General features: G+C 43.5%; 1 protein-coding gene across 2 annotated transcripts in view; it reads left to right on the forward strand.

Moving 5' to 3' along the window:
- The first annotated feature begins 200 nt into the window (after positions 1–200).
- The window catches only part of LRP5 (LDL receptor related protein 5), a 164,473-nt gene continuing 144,411 nt past the window's right edge, over positions 201–20,262 (forward strand). For both annotated transcript variants that reach the window (XM_054198037.1, XM_054198038.1), the window contains exon 1: positions 201–376. In XM_054198037.1, coding sequence (XP_054054012.1) covers positions 283–376 — 94 coding nt within the window. In that variant the 5' untranslated portion in view covers positions 201–282. The remainder of the gene's footprint in view (positions 377–20,262) is intronic.

Below are 20,262 nucleotides of genomic sequence, written 5' to 3' on the forward strand. Positions count from 1 at the left end.
CTGAAATCCCACCTTACACCCCACCCCCGCCCGGCCAGGTGTACCCACGCGTGGGGTGCGGGACGGCGCTGCGCCCTCGGCTCCTCCCCGGGCTGCGGGTGCCAGCGGAGGAGCCCAGCCCCCTCCCTGGCGGCGGCGGGAGGAGGAGGAGGAGGAGGAGGGTCGGCTCCAGCACCTCCCCCCTTCCCCGCCTCCCTTCCCTCCCCGCCGAGCGCAGCGCCCCGAGCATGGAGCCTGCCTGAGACGCTCCGTGGGCTCCGGCAGCTGCTGCGGCCGCACAACATGGAGGCGGCGGCGGCCCCGCCGCTCCCGCTGCTGCTTCTGCTGCGGCTCCTGGCCGCTTCGGTGCTGCGGTGCGAGCCGGACTCGGCCGGGGGTAAGCTCGCCGGGTCGTCGTTCGCCGTCGCTCGCCCGGGTCGGCGGGGAGGCGAGCGCCGCTGTCCCTTTTGTTGTCGGACTTGGGCAAACTTTTCCCCCGCGCTGCGCCGGGAGGGCGGCGGGGAGCGGGGCGGGAGCGGGAGCCTGCGGGGCGGAGGGCGCGGGGCAGGCTCCCGCGGGGGGAAAGGACGCGCACATGGAGGAGACGGAGACGGGACGGGGCGGGAGGAGGACGGGAGGCTGGGTGCGTCGTCTCTCCCCCCCCTCCCCATTCCTCCTCGACCCTCTTCTCTCCAAAAGGGGAGCGCAGGAAGAGGAGGCCTCTCCTCCCGCTTCCCTCGGGACGTGTCCCGCCGGGGGGTGGTGAAGCGGTTTCCCCCCGTGGGTGGCTCAGGTAAACCCGTACAGTTGCAAAATGAGAGACAAAAGTCGCCCCCCCCTCCCTCCTCCCGTTCCCACTCCCGTCCTTCCGCGGTCCCGGGCAGGGCTTTCTCTGAGGTTTGGAGAGGCGGGTGTTGGGTGTCGCTCATCAAACTCTTGGCAGGGCTGGCGAGGGGACGGGGGGAAGGCGAGGGTTGTTGTCGTCGTCGTGTTCCCCCCAGCTCTGTTTAAAGGCTGTAGGCGAGCGACGGAGGGGGGGGGGGCTGTGTGTGGGTGGCGCTGCGGCGGGAGGAACCGGCCGGCCCGGCTGGAGGCAGCGGGGGTCGGCCCGGCCCAGGGTGCCGAGGTCGGGGTCGGCTCGGGGTGTGGGTGCCCAGGTCGGGGTCGGCCCGGCCCGGCCCGGGATGCAGGGGTCGGGGTCGCCCCGGGCCGGTCCGCGGGCGTCCGGGCGAGGGTCGGCCCGGCCCGGCCCGGGGTGCGGGTGCCCGGTTCAGGCCAGGCCCGGCCCCATCGGCGCTGCCGGAGCCCGTCTGTCCCGGGCCGGCGGCGCGCTGGGCCCCTCGTTAACCCGCGCTCCGTCCCGGACACGGAGCCTGCCCTTTGCTTTCCCTTCGCAATTACTGCTTTTAATCCTTTAAAAGCACAAACAAACGGAGGGGATGCCCGCAGCATCCGTGGGGAGAGAGCCGGCGTCCCTCTCCCCATCCTTTTCTCCCTGCATGCTGCTTCTTGTCCCGACTTCGTGTCACCCAAGATGGGGAGTTAGGGCTGCGCGTGTGTAAGACTTCTGGTTTGTTGCTGCTGCCTCTGGTCTGCTCGAAAACATCACCCCGGTGCTTAAACAAGCCGAAGCCTAGCTGTTGCAATTTCCTAGGTAGTTTAGAAAACGCGGCAGTGTGACCAAGGCTGTCAGAACATCACCTCAGGGCCTCTTTTATTAGGCCACCCACCTTTTCAAACTGTCTGTAATTATTAGAACTGTCATTTAGGGCAGGAGAAGTGATCATTTTCTGCTGGCATCATCGTTCTATATTTTTAGCTGGAGCTCTCTGTAGGTATGTATTACATGTTGCTTATTCGGTCAGGATTGCATGAAAAAGATGGCCTTCGCACCTCAGGATGCACCTTCTCCATACACATTGCCTCGATCCTTTAAAAATGTTTCAGAAAACCCTAAGTGTGGCTTGTTCCTTTCTGAACACTTATGTTTGTGTCAAGATGTTCACATTCCTGCTTGACTGAATGAAGCTGTGTAGCTTTGGGGCGGGGGGGACAGAAATCAACTTACAGGAGTCTAAAATGAAGAGACAACAGACTGATAGTGTTCCTTGGGGGTTTCCTTATGTTTTTCTTAACAGATTCGAATAGAAAGGAATACTTTAAAAATGGGATAACTTTGTGTCCTGGTTGGAGTGACACAGGATTAGTTTCTCTTTCAGTAATTTTACTTTTCAGTAAGGTCTTTTCTAATGCTTGGGAAAACTGCATTTTTAGAAGACTCTAATGTCTGAATTAGCGAGAATACTTACTTTATAGCCGGCTAGGGTATGTGAGTTTCAAGGTCTCAGTGTTTTCAGGCCTTGCCAGGTGTGGGGATGAGGAGGAGCGAGGCCTGGGCGCTTGACCCAGGCCACCCAATAGGATTATTTCCTACCATGAACGTCACATTCAATATAAATTAGAAAGTTTGCTGAGGAGTTTTCTCTCTTGCGTGATGTCTGCAGTCCTGAGAACTTCTTGCCCCGGTGCCGGACCCCTGAGCCCTTCCCTTCCTCCTGAAGCCGTAGCACTTGCAGTGTCCGACACTTGCTGTCCACTGCTGGGAGCGCACAGCTTCCTACGGATAGAATTGGCTGAGTATAATCCTCGTATCTTTTATATTGATATTGGAATCAATATTGGCTCTTTAATATTATTAATGTTAACTATTTAGTCTTATTCTATTAAATCTGTTTGCATTTCAACCCTCAGGTTCCCTTGTTTCTTCCTGATTCCCCTTCCCAGGTGGGGAGGGGTCATCAGGTGATAGACTAATTGTCTAAACCACAACAAATTGTTGTGGGTTCTTCAAACCATAACACTTCACATTTGGAACTTTTAGGAAAATAAGAGTTTGCAATAAAACTAAGAAATAATTTGTAACTTGGAGTTTGGTTTTCGTTCACTTCATTTTAGGGACCGTGATTCTTTTAATACAGCCTGTGTTCTGTACCAATAGTCACCTTCCTTAACGTGTATGGAAAAACTTCTCTACAAATGTAACGTTTTTTTTAGGAATTAGCTAAAGAGTCTTGGTTGTAAATCTTAATGACATTGCTTTTGTTCTGCCTACTTAGTGGGAAGGTATGTGATTCTGTTGTTGGGTTGATCTGGACTGTACTTTTAAGGACAGCTCATCTGTCCTTTTAGAAGGAGCATGGATGTACTATGAGAGGCTCTGCGTGACGTTATTTCCATTCCTGAGAACCCCCCCTCTGTAAGCAGACACATGACTTTAAGGGACTTTTACCTCTTAAAATTATTTTGATGTGCTTATCTTACAAATATGTAAATACATCTCTGCAAGATTTGGGATGTGCTGGAACTTCTGCAGTGTTAAAGCTTCTGCAAAGTTTGGCATGTTATGATAGACCCGGAATACTTTGGCTGTGAAATAATTTTGCTGTGGAGCTAAGTCCTTGCTCTGTATGTGGGGGTGTCAGGCGCAGTTTTATTTACGTGGCTTGAAATAATGAGAAACCTGTTTCAGATATGGACTATACTCGACTCTCCTTTCGCTGAGATAAGACAAAATGATTGTTGCACTTGGTAGTTTCTTGAAGGGAGGAATCTCTACCTGTGCAAAGTATTCCGGAACAAGATGGTTATGACAATGGCATGTTTTTGTCTGAAAATATTGTATGTTCTGAATGTTTAATACTGCACAGCGGGTGTTTTATGTGGGGTTCTCAAAACCTGGAAGTAGATGAGATAATTTTTGTTTAAGTTCTTGTTTAAGAATTAATCTCAAGCAAGAATTATTCTTACTTAAACTCACAAAAGGTTGGTTAGCTATTGCTTGTTGCATACTAGATTGTTTCCCAAAATTGTGGTACTGTATCTTAGTTTTCTTTAATAGAATGACTATTTGCCTGATGTTAAGAAACACAAGATAAAGAAGGTCAGCAGAGAAGTGTGACAAGATGGTTACAAAAGTTTGAAACTAGGGATGCAGGATGAAATAAAAAATGCATTTGAGCACAACCCTAAAATGCTGTTTATTCCTGAGATAACCTGAAGCTAATGAAGCCTATCACTATGTTCAAATGTAGAATGTAACAGGAAAGAACACTTGCTAATTTCATGACAGAGAAATGTGCTCTGTAGGAGTCCTTAACTGCATTTGGGTGCCATTTCAGTCAGTCCGTCATTGATTTAGGGGGCTGTTTTCCTAGTAACTACTAGTAGCACGATGTGAGGGCCTGTCACAAATTATGGTCGTAAATCCTCGTGAAATAGTGAGGAAATATTGAAAGTCCAGACTGACTCTGAAGTTTAAGTTGATACTTTTAAAGCACTGAATCTTCTGTCTCCGGACAAAGGATAATGGCTTTAACTGTCTTTTAGGCATGCTGTATGAATTAATTTGTTACTATTTCATTTTAAATTAAATTGATTTAATTTTAAATTCATTCTAAAGCATCCAGAGATGCTTTAAAATGACTCATACTGTAGATGTGTGGTTGATGTGCTGGAGGGAAGGGATGCCATCCAGAGGAACCTGGAGAGGCTTGAGAGGTGGGCCCATGCCAACCCCATGAAGTTCAGCCAGGCCAAGTGCAAGGTCCTGCACCTGAGTCATGGCAATCCTAAGCGCAAATACTGGCTGGGTGGAGAATTGCTTGAGAGCAGCCCTGAGGAGAAGGGCTTGGGGGTATTGGTAGATAAGAAGCTCAACATGAGCTGTCCATGCACGCTTGGAGCCCAGAAGGCCAACTGTGTGCTGGGCTGCATCAACAGAAGTGTGGCCAGCAGGTCGAGTCGGGTGGTTCTGCCCCTCTACTCTGCTCTGGTGAGACCCCACCTGGAGTACTGCATCCAGCTTTGGAGCCCTCAGCACAGGAAGGACATGGACCTGTTGGAGCAGGTCCAAAGCAGGGCCACAAAGATGACCAGAGGGCTGGAGGGCCCCTCCTGTGAAGACGGGCTGAGAGAGTTGGGGTTGTTTAGCCTGGAGAAGAGAAGGGCCTGGGGACAACTTATAGCGTCCTTCCAGTATCTTAAGGGGGCCTGCAAGAAAGCTGGAAAGGGACTTCTTGCAAGAACATGAAGTGATAGGATGAGGGGGAATGGATTCAAACTGTGAGAGGGTAGATTTAGATGAGATATCAGGAAGAAATTCTTTACTGTGAGGGTGGTGAGCCGCTGAAACAGGTTTCCCAGAGAAGCTGTGGCTGCCCCATCCCTGGAAGTGTTCAAGGCCAGGCTGGATGGGGCTTTTAGCAGCCTGGTCTAGTGGGAGGTGTCCCTGCCCATGGTAGGGGGGTTGGAATAAGATGATCTTCAAGGTCCCTTCCAACCTAAACCATTCTGTGATTCTATGTGTCTGTAATACATACATGTATTACATGCATGACACACAAAGTCATACTTAGAAGGGTATGAATGTATTTCATCAATAGCCCGGTATAAATTCCATTACTGCCTCTTGCTATTTTTGAACCTTTTTTCCAATCTCAGCTGCTTTAACTTTTATCTTAAGAATTGTTTTACTTCTTTGTAATGTAGTTGTTAGTAAAATAGGCCATGGGTTTTGTTCCAGCTGTAAATTTTCTCTGTCCTGCATGTTTCTTGAATAAGGCAAGCCAAGGTAACTTTTTAGCAAACACAGAGATTGTTTTTGGGAACTTGTTATCAGTTGTTTTTATGGTAAGGTCTGGCAGCATAACAACAAATAAAGGTTACAAAACCTCTCCTAGAATATAGACGCATGTGACTTACAGAGAGTGCCTAATGTAACTTTCCATCTAGTTAAAATTTAGCCAGGAATGTAGAGTGAAAAGTAGTTTTCTCTCTTTTTGTCAAAGCAGAAATTGTGGTGCTCGTAAATAGCTTTAATGGCAAGGTTTAGTTTCATGTTAGATCAGTATTTTTTGTGAACATACTGTATTGTATGAAAGCAACCTGCCATCTTGAGGTCGAGAACAATAACTAGGTTTAAATTCCTTGTTAGAAAGAAGCTATTGTAGGTAACTTTATGGCTCTTCATTCTAAGAAATCCTCTTAATTTTTCCATATGTCTTTAACCCAGGGGCTATTAAACATTCAAAATGTTTGACTTTTGTATGTTCAGAGTTTCTCATGGGAGTCGATACGGCTGAGAAAAAGCACTGAGAACACTTGAAGAAAATAGTTGTAATTTTCTGCTCAATGACCTTTGTGAAGAACTGAAATAGGTATCAACCTGAGCCTCGAGGGAAGAATGGTGGTAGAATAAGTATCCCCCCCAGTTTACGGCGCAGGCCAGCAACCGTGCAATTCTGCTATGCACAATGGAGTCAGCATTTTGTTTAGAGATTTCAAGGCATGTGGATTGTTTTCCTTTTTTGCTATATTGCTTTCCAACAGGATGTGTCCGACAACATTGCAAGCTCATTTAGGGCAGAAGCAAATAATTAGGGTATTGGCTGGTGACGCTGGCTGGCCAAAGCCACGTGCTGTTTGGATACTTGAGACTTTCGGAAGAAATCAAAGACGTGCCATCTCCTGACAGCCCACAGCTGGGATTTCTGAACTGGAAAAAATACTTCTGGAGAATCCCACCCCTATTAAGTTAGGCCACGGAAAGTCTCACAATAGAGTCAAAGGATATTTTGAGGAGTTTTTGAGATATTGAGTGATTAGACAGTTGTGAGAGGAGGAGAGGAAATGGGAAGTATGTCCCACAAAGTATTGTTCAGTACAATTTGTTAGGAATTTGTGGGCCAACAATTCTTTCGGTTCCTTCTCTCTTGGAAAAATCAGAACGTGGAGCTCGCCAGCACTTCGTCTTTGTGGTTTCTGTTTCCTAAAGATTGAAAATACCTGTTAAGCCACAAAATTCTACTGAGAATCTCCAGAGTGTGAGGAATGGGTGATAAGTTGGTTAGGGTGTTGAGGGTTCGTGTAATAAACAGGATTTTTAATTCAGCTGTTGTTTCCTTTTCTCTTGCTTGACTGGCACATTGCCTGCCAGCATAGGCAGATATAAGGTGTCATTTTGTATTGATGTTAAATCCATGGGCGACTTTTTCAAGGACTTAAGTGAATTGACATGTTTGCTTTAAATTGATTTGTTTGCTCTGGATGATAAAAGAGTTAAAGCAACTGAAACCACTTTGAAACCAATAAATACTTTATATGAGTGTATTGTGTTAGATTAGCTTAATGGGGACAGTCTGCTGGGAGAAGGAATTTCTCAACTGTGAACAGGCTACAGAATTGTCTTCACTTCGCAGTATGAAGGTTTATTGCTATTGCAATAAACAGCACTGACACCAGATGCAATAGGAAGTTCGTGGTGCGATTGTCAGTCATCTGAGAACCTCAAATGTTGGCATGTGTATTTAAAAATGGCCTTGCTTAATAATATAATAATTGTTGAATACTGTTTGGCACTTTGGCTTTCTGTGCTGTATGAGTATTAGCTAATTCTGAATATTCTGCTAACATAGCATCTATTATTTATCTTTTATACACAAGGAAATTGAGCTTCCCCAGTTTAAGTTGGTTTCCTTTAAACAGTAATAAAAGTTGTCTTTGTACACAGAAAGGCTCAGAAGTCTGTATTGGTGACTTACCTGGATGTGTCTTTCGCAAAAGATGTGAAAGCAAATTAAACTTCTGTGTTAGTATTCATGTTCTCAAGTCAGAGCAAGAGGATGAAAATTCTGCTTAGAAGGTCTGCCCAGCTGTGGATGATTTAAAAAAAAAAAAAAAAGTCTATACATTATCTTCATTTTCCATAGCGGAGTAAAAGAAATTTGTAGTTACGGAGAATTTTTGCCTGTCTGGGTTTTAACAGCATGTTTTTTACTGTCTGGATCAAGTTGACTATTACTTACCCATGTTCTAAAACTCAAGTTTGCAGGTGTTCAAGTGCTAGAAAGTGTATACCCAGGAAGAGTTACACATCTGGACTTACTTAGACAAGCTGCATTGTGAGAGTTAGGTAGGGTGTGGCTAATGCAGGCAAAACTATAGTGAAGCCTCGATAAATTGAACTCGAATCATTTGCCAGTCTTTCCCTTTTACCTGCCCCTAAAACCTGGATGAACCTGGCTTTTAATCTCATCTAATCTTTCTTCAACACCCACCCTATCCTGAGCCACAAAACCACACTACGCTCCATGTCAGCTGTGACTTTGGAATCCACGCACAGGAGGAGGAGAAGGTTTTCTATGATGCTGTTAAAAAGGTGCATTTTTCAATGCAATCTGCAAAAGTCAGATGTGGTGACTACTAGAAGGAACCATGCACCCCATAAAGAGTCGGGGAATATTCCTGGAGACTTTTTTCGAACAGAGTAAATCAACTCTTAAGGGAGCTCAAAACTTGGTTTATGTGAGCATTGTAGCTAACGGTAAAGTTGGGAGAAATGCAGACACACCAGCAAAAATTTAAGTGAGTATGGGGTGATATTTGCCGTAAATAAACCATTACCTGCAGGTGTTCCATAAGAGTTGCAGACGAATAACCGAAGCGAGCTCTGTAGCTTGCGTGCAGAACTAATCCATACCATTTGAGCTTTGAATGGCGTGCTTGACACTTAGACTGTTAATACACTTACTGCCGCTAGATCTTATTCGCCTAATAAACTTTGACAAACAAGTTCTGCAGATGGTTAATATTTTCAGAGGAATTGCTGTCTGTTCACAGCCAGTTTGTGGCCAAAACCGTGATACACGTTTTGATTAATTTTCTTTCTGAAATGTTTTCATGGCCGTGGTCATTCCACTCATTGTTATCATCGCATCTGACTGCAACTGAAAAATTGAATGCTCAGCTAGGAAGACTTTCAGTTTAAATTTAAGGGGCGGAGAGTTGGCCGTGGAGTTATCCTGGCAACTTTTGAGCTTGCCTTCCTCTATCAAAGCAACAGCAAACATGATGTTTGTCAGTGTTGGGGGTAGTAATTCTTCTACGTGAAGGAAACCTGGGTGGTTGTGGCAACATGCCTGTTGATGCTGAGGTGATTCTGCTATTTGCAAATTTTAGTGTTTTAAAGAGCCTTCAAGACATTTGTGGAAAGTGAAGCCACTTTGTGTGAGCCAGAGAAGTGGAAAATGCCTCGATTTAACTTAGTGACTGGTAGTTACTCGGACTTTAAATGTGCTACCAGGACCACTCATTTCCCTGGAGCAGGGAGGGATTTGCTCGTAGTGCACAGAAGTGCTGACCCAGACAGAAGTAATCTCTTACAAAGTCCTGGCTAGTTTATGCTGAAGTATGTACATGTGGAAGGGTATCAGATATTTGGAGGGAGGGAGGGTATTCAACATACGTGTATGTGTGAGTGAGTTTTTTCCTTTCTTTCTAGTGGTTGTGTTATTGAATAACCTGCTGTTTCTGGTAAAAAAGCCGGCTGCATTTTATGTAGACTTTAACTCCTGATGTTAGATCTTGATAGATAATTTTAAGGAGGAAAGTTTCACAGTCACTAGGTATGGGACTGGAGTTCAGTATACCTGGATTTGGTTTTGGTGGTGTTGCTGAAGCATGCCCTTAAGTCTGTGAACTCCAGTTTTTCATCTGAGAAAAGGTGACAGTGATACATAAACAGTCTTTCCTCTGAATGCATCTTGGAGTGTTTTACACAAGAAGCACCTCAGAGTAATCTTTTACTATACATGTGCTTTTTAAATAAACCTGCTTTGTTTGACTCTGTTGTGTTACTCTCTCAATGACTGGTGTTTCATTAGAGAGAAATGAAGCTGCAAACGGTAGGTAAAGTATCCCTGAAAAGGTAGGGCAATGTGTATTTTATTAATCAAAATTTTATGCCTGATCAATTTTGTGCACCTGAATCTTTGATCTTGCTAACCACTTTCCAAACATTTTGCAGTCTTTATTTTAGTTCCTGCAATTTGTATCCTTCTCCTGTGTTGGCAGTATTTCTTCTCAGCTTGAAAGCTCTTCTAGGCAGGGATCTTGTGTATTTTTTTTCCTTTTACCTGCTTGCTTTGTGTTGTGGTGCCGTGTCGTCCCCCTCCCACCACCCCGAAGAACCAAGATTGCCAAAGGCTGGAATGTCTGTAGGTGGGTAATTAAAAACAGTGGTCAAGAGAGCTGTTGGAAACTTGTTGGGTTACTTCTTTAAGTAGGATGATGAGGCAGCATCATTGAATGGAAGGAAAAAAAACCCACCCCCAAACCGCCCTCCTGTTTCTGGGAGTTTGAAGAGGCTGCCTGCTGTCCCCTCGGCATGTGGCTCCGCTAACGTTATCCGCCCATGGCAGAATTGGTAAAAGTGGAGAAGCTGCAGCTTAACCTGGGTTTGAGGATTGCTGCTTGGCATTCAGCCTAGTGCGCTATGGAAAGAAGATGAGCAGGTAGAAGTACTTTATGCTTGTGACCTCTGTCCCATATTACAGCTCAGCTTGTATGGTCCAAATTAAGGTTGTCACTGTTATCTGCAAAAGATTTAAGTGATCTAGGATTCATTTTACCTTGGGGATTACCACCTTGACACATCCAGCCCTTCTCCGTCGCGCTACAGTAATTACAGCTCATGGAAAATAACTCTGGTTGCTGATCCCCAGGGTGTGGGACTCCTGGCATCTGGAGATAGAGCACATCTGGCGCTGGTTCTCACAGGCAGAATTCAGCCACCCCAAAGCTCATTATTGCAGTGGGGAATGATGCAAGTGACTTGTTTTCTCTGAACAATGGCTATGGGATCTTTGTAAGCATTGGCCTCTCGCCTGGTTATTCCGAGTTGGCTTTTTTTGTTGGTTTGGTTGTTGGTTTTTTTCTCTCCTGAGGAAATCTGTGTGCAGTGAGGGAGGATGTGGAGTACTGCAAGTTCTCCATACAGCTGACTCAGTCCTCCAAGCCATATTTGTTCCTCGACACTGATGCTGTTACGTACGCAGAATGCATGTGTAAAAGCTGCTGTGCCCATCCAGAAGGCACTTGGTAGATACAGGTAAAGATTCTGGCATGCTTTCTTTGTGCTTTTCTGATTCCTGGAATTCTGTGGAGTCAATGTTGCAGGGACACAGGAGAAAGTTTTCTTTTTAAAGGAGATGTAGTGCAGTGCCCAACTTTGAGGGATGTTCTTGAGACCTGTTAGTATCACCTTCCGTATACAGCTTTTGTAGGGTAACAAAACTTGCTTTGTTTGAGATAAAATATGAATTGGAAAAACCTAGCAGCTATTCCACAATTACTTCCCTGAGGGTGCATGTGTTTTAGAATGGTTTCACCGGGAAGATCTGTTCTGGAGTACTTTATTATGGTTCCTTTTCAGTATTAGCCTTAGAGCTCGTTTCGTACTGTAGGGATTGGGACTGTGTGACAGGCGCGTGTTACTTAATCGGACCGTCTGCTGGTCACGTCTTGGTATAAACTGATTCATTATCATGGTCGTTTATAACATGACACCTGTCCATATGCTTGCTGACAGACCCTTAGGACCTTCTTGTCCACAAATGCTAGTTTCTGAGGGAGGATGCCTTCTTTTAGGTATTCCGTCTCTTAGCATATTGCCAAGAGCCTATGAGAACGTTTCAGATCGTGTGGCAAGAGTGTTTTCCAGACATGTTTTTGGCCCCTGGTTGGCAATGAACCAGAGGCAGGTGCGAGGACTTGTTTCAATGGACAACAGGAAAAGTAATGATTTGCTTGGGAGCTCGCACTGCAGGACAGGTACACTCAAACCAGTCTACTAGGATGGGGTAGGAATTTGTTCTTTCAATTGTAAATTCTGCTGTTCTTTTAAAATTACTGCTGAATTCTCCAGGTGTTTAGTTCCCTGGCCATTAATTGGGAAGAAGCTGCTTTACACATTCTTTCCTTTCTTTTGAGACTCTAGCAGCATTTCTTTTTTAAATTGTTTATTTTTCTTTTTGTAAATAAAATCTTTGTCTGTGTCGGAAACTAAAATGACTTCAGGTCTCTCTTCCCTGCTGCGTGACTGTCGTTGCTGCTGCAAACCAATGGGTGTTGTCAGGAACTCATCATTGGTTCAGTAAAGCTTTGTAGCAATTGAGAGACTATGTACCAGTGCTAATGAAAAGCCTTTGCCTGGTTTCTGGAGGCTTGGGCATCAACAGGCACATGGAGAAGTTGCAGGGATAAAAATATAACTTGTCAGCTGCTGTGCTCTGAATTACAGCTGCATGCAATGCTTTCCCTTGTATAACTTGTCTGCCACTTTATTGTGAGGCAGAAGCAACATACCAAATTCTACAAAAATCTTCCGCTTTTCTCCAGGAACTAGAGGTTTGATAACTTTTTTTTTTCTTTTTTAAACTGAGTCATAGAATCATCGAATAGAATCATAGAATGATTCGGGTTAGAAGGGACCTCAAAGATCATCTAGTTTCAACTCCGCTGCCATAGGCGCTGACACCTCCTACTAGACCAGGCTGCTCAAAGCCCCATCCAGCCTGGCCTTGAACACTTCCAGGGATGGGGCAGCCACAGCTTCCCTGGGCAACTTGTTCCAGGGTCTCACCACCCTCACAGTAAAGAATTTCTTCCTAATAGCTGATCTAAATCTCACCTCTTTCAGTTTACAACTGTTACCCCTCGTCCTATGGCTCCACTCCCTGATAAAGAGTCCCTCCCCACCTTTCCTGTAGACCCCCTTTAGATACTGGAAGGCCGCTTTAAGGTCTTCCTGGAGCCTTCTCTTCTCCAGGCTAAACAACCCCAACTTTCTCTGCCTGTCTTCACAGGAGAGGTGCTCCAGCCCTCTGGTCATCTTTGTGGCCCTGCTCTGGACCCGCTCCAACAGGTCCATGTCCTTCCTGCACTGAGGGCTCCAAAGCTGGATGCAGTACTCCAGGTGGGGTCTCACCAGAGCAGAATAGAGGGGCAGAACCACCCGACTCAACCTGCTGGCCACACTTCTGTTGATGCAGCCCAGCACACAGTTGACCTTCTGGGCTCCAAGCGTGCATGGACAGCTCATGTTGAGCTTCTTATCTACCAATACCCCCAAGCCCTTCTCCTCAGGGCTCTGTGTTTGTGTGCAAGAATAGAGCAGTCGAGCACAGTGGGAGATGGGTAAGCGTTATGTGCACACACTTAGGATTGCAAAAAGCAACTTTAGCACCAGTTTGTTATTATAACGTCTGAACTAATGTTGGCTGTTTATAAAAAGGAATGGACTTTGCAGGGTTATTTTCCTATTTAAACATCAGCAGGACGCTGGGAACAGATTACTGTGAGTATTTGAGTAAGTTGTGTTTGCTTAGTGTGCTTGGCAACATTTCTTTCAATGAAAGTTTAACTTTTTAAGCTATCCAAGGTCTATTTCAAAGCTTTGGCCTTCATCGGGAAGGTAAGATGGCTGGAAAAAAAAAAATCAGTGTTGTTTTTGCAGTTATCAATGTGTATGATGTCAGTGATCAGATCACTGTTGTATATATGGCCAGAAGTGAGTGTGCTCTATTACCTTTATGTAGAAAAGCTTTGAAACATGGAATGGTAGTTTACTCAAAGTGCTGTCGTAAATATTGCTTATTTCGAAGAGGATAATTATTGCTGGGATGATCCCAAAATATTAACAAATAGATCAGTGTGAAGCAGATAGCACTCAGAGCCTGTCTTGCTCCCACGTTTGGCTGAGAGTGTGCCAAATGTACGATCAGGCTCTCTTTGCTGGATACCACAGATCTTCCAACTTCAGCTCCACCTGTTGCACTGGCTTCAGCGATGCACTGGCGAAGCACTAGTGATTTCAAAAAGCTTTCCAGTGTCTGAAATGGCATGAGACTTTCTAGTTCTGACAGCTGTAAACTCATGTTAAAAAAACAAGAATTCCTGAAACTTGTCCATTAGCAACCTCAAAGCACGTCTTTCTGTACAGTTGTAAAATTGGCACTAACAAAAAGGGCTTTATTTGGATAGTACACAAAAGTTTACATGCAAACCCCAAATAGCCCTGAATTCGGTTTATCTGCAGCTTACTGCTTAGATTTTAATTATTTTTATTTTCTTCCCTGGAGGCTGATTTGATACTTAAATTGAACTCAACAAATAGTTCTCTTGTTGCTTCCTAAGTCCTGGAGAAATTGTGGGGGTTTTCTTTGGTTTTTTGTTTGTTTGTTTTTTGTTTGTTTTGTTTTTCTTTTCCCCTTTTTCTTTTTTTAGTTATCTTTGTTTTGGTTTGATTCTTTTAAAACAATTTGAACAATATTTAGGCACAAGTCACTGCAAAGGAGGTTGCAACAGCATCATGCCATTCGGCAGATTTGTTGATTTAAAATGTTATGGATTCTACTAGGAACCTTTTTTGTAACTAATGGTGTTGCTTTAATCCTGTGAATGAAAAGGAGTTTATTTGCAACACTTGGCATAGATTAGGAAGAGACTGTTTCAAAGGGAGTGTTTTGTCCAGTGGTTTTAGTTTAAGCCACATCCACCTTCCATACCATGCCCCATCCAGTGAGAGCACAAAAATGTGTGGTTGTGTAGTAAACTAGGTTAGAGGACTGGGCTGAAAGTAAACTCCTTAGTTACCTTCCGTTTTGTGGGATGTGTTTTCCCTGCTCAGTATTTTTTTTTTTTAAATTATTTTCTTTTTTTCTCTTCTCCGTCCTCTCCTCTCTCATCAAATGTGTTATTAATAAAATACCTGCACCAGTGAGGGGGGAGAGAGAGGCTGCTTTATGATATAGGGTAAAATATGATTTAAATAATTTTCTCACTAGTCTAATAAAACTGTGATACTGCAAGATCAAGGGTTGGGTCTGATATATTCAACTTTGAAGGAAGGATAATGCCACATGTTTCCATGCAATTCAGATGTTACACAGCCTATGATGTTTTTTTCTCGGAGTTCTCTTTTGTTTTTATAAATAAAATCTAAACTCAGTGTATTATTTTTGTAAATCTTTTAATGTTTGTGCTGTACCTCATTAGTGACAAGAATAGTATCTTGGAGAATCTTGTGAGCAACACAGAAATTGAGCATGTGTTCGCATTTGTAGTGTGATGTGATAGAGGGTTAATTGTATGGATTAACTGTTCTGCAGGAGTAGACGGATGTTTTCTGCTTTGATGTTGTGCAGTTCTGTGGTGTCCTTGGACAATTACTGCATGAGATGAAGTTTTTCATTTGAAAGCTTCAACTTAAGTAGCCTTTAGAAATGTTTGGTGTCACTTGATGTCAAGTCTTGTTACCTTATTAAGCGTGTGTGTATGTATGTGTGTGTGTGTATGTGAATATATGTATGTACAAACATATTCTGCATTCTAGGGGTTTATAAAGGAAACAACGTAATGCTGTAATCAGCGGAGCACATTCTTGAGAGGTTTTGGATGCCCTAACTTCCTCCAAGTAAAACATAAGAAGGTTGATGTTTTTCACATGTTGATAACGTAGAGGAAATAAAGTGCATCTTCTCACTTCAGAGCTTCATGGTGCGATCATCGAGAAGTAGTGGATGGATCAGAATGAATTCTAGTTATTGGCTCCTCAGTGCCTTTTCTAAAATGAGCCGGTCATTTTGAATCTCATTCTTCCTTAGTCAATAATGCATATCGCACAGTGCTGCTCTACATTGCAAGTATTAGTCGTAGCAAAGGAGACAAAAAAAATCTGAATTATTCTCAAAAGTGAGTTACTTTCTGTCACCCAAGTGAGATCTGTTGATGGCAAGGTTGACCGGTATTGCACGTGGTAATTAATAGAAGACTGATGTGAGCAGTGATTTTAGGTCCCCTTTTTAAAGGAGAAAGAAATCTTTGTTTTTATTTGCATCGTCTTTAATTAATATCTGCCCTAGATGAACTTGATTAAGGAGTTATCTGTTTCTACTTTGTACTACTTTTATTGGTAATGTTACCAAGCTTTCTATAAGTAGAAAGCAAGTATTTAGTAGTATCTGAGCAAGTATCTAGTTACAGAATTGAGGTGACAAAGTTTAGTATAGAAGTGAAGGACTGCTGTCGGCTGTGCTTCAAGTTAGTGCTTGTTTGGTGTGGGTTCAGGGTGGTTTTTTTGTTGTTTGGAGATTATTTTTTTTTGGTTGTTTTTGAGGAGAAAGTGCTTTTGTGGTTTAGTTTACAACTAGTTTTTAGAGAAGGTAGGTTGTTCCTCTGTTTTAACAATACTGTGCTCTGTCTTCTCTTTCAGACGCTGCACCAAAGGCTAGATGGATGCAGGCACCATGTTCACTTTTCTTGCAATTCACTAACAAAATTTAAGGTGTCTTCTCTCTGTTTTTAAATTATTCATATAAGGCTAACATTTGGGGCATAACATTTTTTTTTTTTTTTTTTTTAAGTAAGACTTCCATCTTTAGTATGTAGGAAAAACAGCCCTTCTCCTTTGCATATGTGGGTTAAATTGGGTTCTTAAGCCCCTGTTGTATTTTAGGAGGGCGGATGTCTGCTTCTGTATTTAGTCATGATTGTTCATACCTGGAGGGAGTTACTTAAGTGCATGTGGTCATTTCTTGCATGTAATTCATGTTTATTAACTATCCACTGCAGGGTCTCGTTTATAAAAGGTTAAAATGCAGTTGTTAATTGCTGACGGCGTGCTAGTGTCTGTCATATTGACTGTGCTGTGTTTGTCACGTTTCTGGATTGGAAATGTGATTTTGGGCTGTGGGTGGTAGCTTTTTGTATTAACATTTGCCGTTTGTGGTGTTCTAATAAGTAAAAAAAATATGTATATGTATAATAGGGAGGGCAGAATCCAGGACATTGAAACTCCAAAGCAGTCTGTGACAACTGGAAATAGAATAGGTGCGAAAACTGGTTGTAATAAGTTTACTGTGCTTAAAAGGCACAGTGACCCCAGAGACAGGACATGCAGCACTAATATTTACTCCAGGTATGAGTGTGTTAAATGCTAGCCGGTGCGTTGCAGTGGTGAACGTATTAAGTGTATTCTGCCTTAGCCAGGCTCCCAGCCTGGCTCCTGCGGGACGACAGTATTTATTTCTTTTTCTCAGCTATAGCATAGGGTTGGAATAGTTGTTTGGAATATCATTTCATCCGAAATGCCCTGCATGTTTTCCAGACAGAAAGGGAGAAGGCTTCCTGCTCTGAAAGTCCTGGGTCATGTCTTCATTGCTGAAGTAGGTGTAATTATTACACTGATATTGCAGTCTTGACGTAAAAATCCTGATAGAGTCAGTGCAACTCCATGCAGCTGATGAAATCTCAGGTGAGGAGTGAAATAACGACACTGGCTTTTTACTTGATGTAAAAGTTTCCTTTTCTCTGCTGGCATTTTTTACGTCGAAATAGCTATCCCCATGTAATAATTACATCTTTCTCTTTAGCAATGAAAACACAGCCAAACAGTGCAAACGAAGGGTGGAGGAAAGGGATACAGTGCAAAAAACAAGATAATCAGATCAGTGATGACCACACATTGCTTGAGTTAGTTTTGTTTTAGTATAAACAAGCGCAGTTTGCTCTGCCCTCTGTGATACTGCTTCCTTGTGTAATAATATAAGCTTGTATCCTTCATTCTGCAGAAATAAGGAGTAAGTTTTGGACAAAATTAAATGAATAAAAAACTCCATGAGTGTGTTTTGTCACCTGTGTTCCAGAAGCAGTTTTAAAATTTGTATATTTTAATTTATATGTGGGGAAAAGTGTCTGTGTTCCTCTTTTTCTGTCTGCCCTTCTAGTGTGCTGCTTTTTTTGTGTGTGTCCCTCTGATTTTGGAGATCAGCTATGTGTCTTTCTGACTCCCCAAAAATCACATTTCTCGTTTTCTTTGAACTGTCATTGTGGCGTTTGTGTCCTTTTTTTTGTGTCTTTTTTTTTTTTTTCTTCTGTGTTTCAAGTATTTGCACTGTAGCATAGCCCCGGACTTATTTATTTTGGCATTTAAATTCACTGAAATTGGAGCGTAGAGAAGGTGGAAAAACATTCAGTCGCACCTCTCTAGATGCGTTGTATATCAGGAGTTCAGTTTCTTATTTGCAATACACCTTGTCTGGGCTGCCAAAGGGATAGCAAAGGACCGGGGTGGCTGAGATCATTCCTAAACCATTTGCCATAGTAAAATGTATGCCTTTTTTTTTGTTTTTTCCTATTAAAATTTGTTTGTAAGGTAGCCTGACGGTATGAAAAGGTAGTAAGGTTAGGCTGTCTTGTAAGAAACGCTGGTTATGGTTCTGCTTAGCACACTGGGGTCTCGTCCTGGCTCTGCCATGGACTGCCTGTCTTGCCCATGAGCAAGGCCCTTCATCTTGATCTTCTGTGGGCTTCCTTTCATCCTTTCCCTTGTATATCTAGACAGCAAGCTCTTCAGGTGTGTCAGTCCCTCACAATGTGTCCGCATCGTGTCTTTCAGGGTGCGAATCAATTCTGGCTTCTAGGTGTTACCGTAATATGGATGATGACAGTTCATGTTGTGTAAAGCTTGTGTTGTGGGTTTGGTGTTTTTTGTTTTTTTTTATTCCCCCACGTAGTTCCTTTGTAGGGAATAGATTGACTTCCTTCTGGTTTTGGACCCCTTTTATGATGAACTCAAAGCTTTTTAGACATTCATTTCCTTTCTTGTTTGGGAAAGGCAGATATGTGTTGGGTTAAAACAATAATTAGGCTTGGCTGTTTATACAGGTGGGGAAGCCATGGGTAGAAGAAAACTGAAGAATTAGGTCTCAGAGTGAACTGGGAAGAAAGAATAATATGTTTGTGGTTTTTTTTCTCTTCAACCTTCTGCTGAAGTTAAAGTGCACTACACTTTTCTAATACCTCTCCTAATTTGTGTTTCTGCAATACAAGAGTACTTGACATTGTTGTGGCAGCTTCTTTTGGGTATGCATTGCAGACAGTTAATTTCTTATGCCAGTGGGATGTTATTGAGACTCACGTGAAAATTTCAAGAGGTAAAAAAGCCTTACTTGAAAAATAAAGGGTGGCTAATAATTTGTTGTAGCTCTACATGAAAGTCTTTTGAAATCTTAAGTTGGTGACTTTGTGGATGGCTAGGTCTATGCTTAAAGCATATGAGTAAAGCAAACCTGTGTGTGCCACCGTATTTTATTTTTTTTTTTTTTAAAGCACGAAACCATCTATAAAGTTTCTTCCCCTGAACATCGTGTGTACAAGACACAGCAGCACAGAGACAGTGCTCTGCAAGTCTGCAACTGGAAAATACTCTGGCTGCAGCTGAGCTGGGCAAATAAGTTGCCTTAGTACTTTTTCTTTTTTTTTTAATCTGCTTGCCTTTTTAAACCAAGATCCCTTGACAGGATCGGCTTAAGGAAGGCAACTATGTGTACAGTCATGCTGGCAGATTTCAGGGCACCAAAACGTCTGTAGGAGACTTGGGGATGGGCAGGAATGGGGCGGCGGGGGGGGGAATAATAAAAAAAATTCAACCAGACTTAGCTTCAGGCAGAACAAAACACATCTATCCCAACCCAATACAAAGGGCATATTTAAATCAAGATCCCTCCTAATGCAACATAGCTGGAGCTCAATTTGCACAGAGTTTATGGTTTGGCCTGGAACGCTGCATTTGTCGGGGGGTATGTGCTACACCCTGCACTGCCCTGGGAGTGGGGGAACCCCTCCGGCTCCTCTGCCTTCTGCAGAGCATCACCACTTCTTTAATGATGTTTTTAGTCTCCTTTTTGCCTTTTTGGGATCTTTATCCTTGATCACATGTCCCACTGTCACATACATACATATCATGCAATTCCACAAACACCAGAATTCAACAGACACTGAGGAGAATCACCAACTAATGACTGTGAGGTTGTACAGAGCGGTAATTAGTCAGCTCCAAAAACAACAGAACCAAAAATGTTAAACAGCTCCTATGTAGCTCATCTTTCAAGGCCCCAAGTTTCCATTCTCTCATATTTTTTTCAGTTTTAAATAATTATCTGGACTCCAAACCTTTTCCAAGAAAGCAAGTAGCCAGCAGGTCGAGGGAGGTGATTCTACTCTCGTGAGACCCCACCTGGAGTACTGCATCCAGTTCTGGAGCCCCTACTACAAGAAAGATATTGACGTGCTGGAACGTGTCCAGAGAAGGGCCACGAGGATGATCAGAGGGCTGGAGCACTTCTCCTATGAAGATAGACTGAGAGAGTTGGGGTTATTCAGTCTGGAGAAAAGAAGGCTCCGAGGAGACCTTATAGTGGCCTACCAGTATCTTAAGGGGGCCTACAAGAAAGCTGGTGAGGGACTTTTTAGGATGTCGGATAATGGTGGGACTAGAGGGAATGGATTAAAACTAGAGATGGGACGATTCAGACTGGATGTTAGGAAGAAGTTCTTCACCATGAAGGTGGTGAGACACTGGAATAGTTTGCCCAGAGAGGTGGTGGA

This window comes from Rissa tridactyla, chromosome 4, assembly GCF_028500815.1.
Source record: "Rissa tridactyla isolate bRisTri1 chromosome 4, bRisTri1.patW.cur.20221130, whole genome shotgun sequence".
In the NCBI taxonomy this organism is placed as follows: domain Eukaryota; kingdom Metazoa; phylum Chordata; class Aves; order Charadriiformes; family Laridae; genus Rissa; species Rissa tridactyla.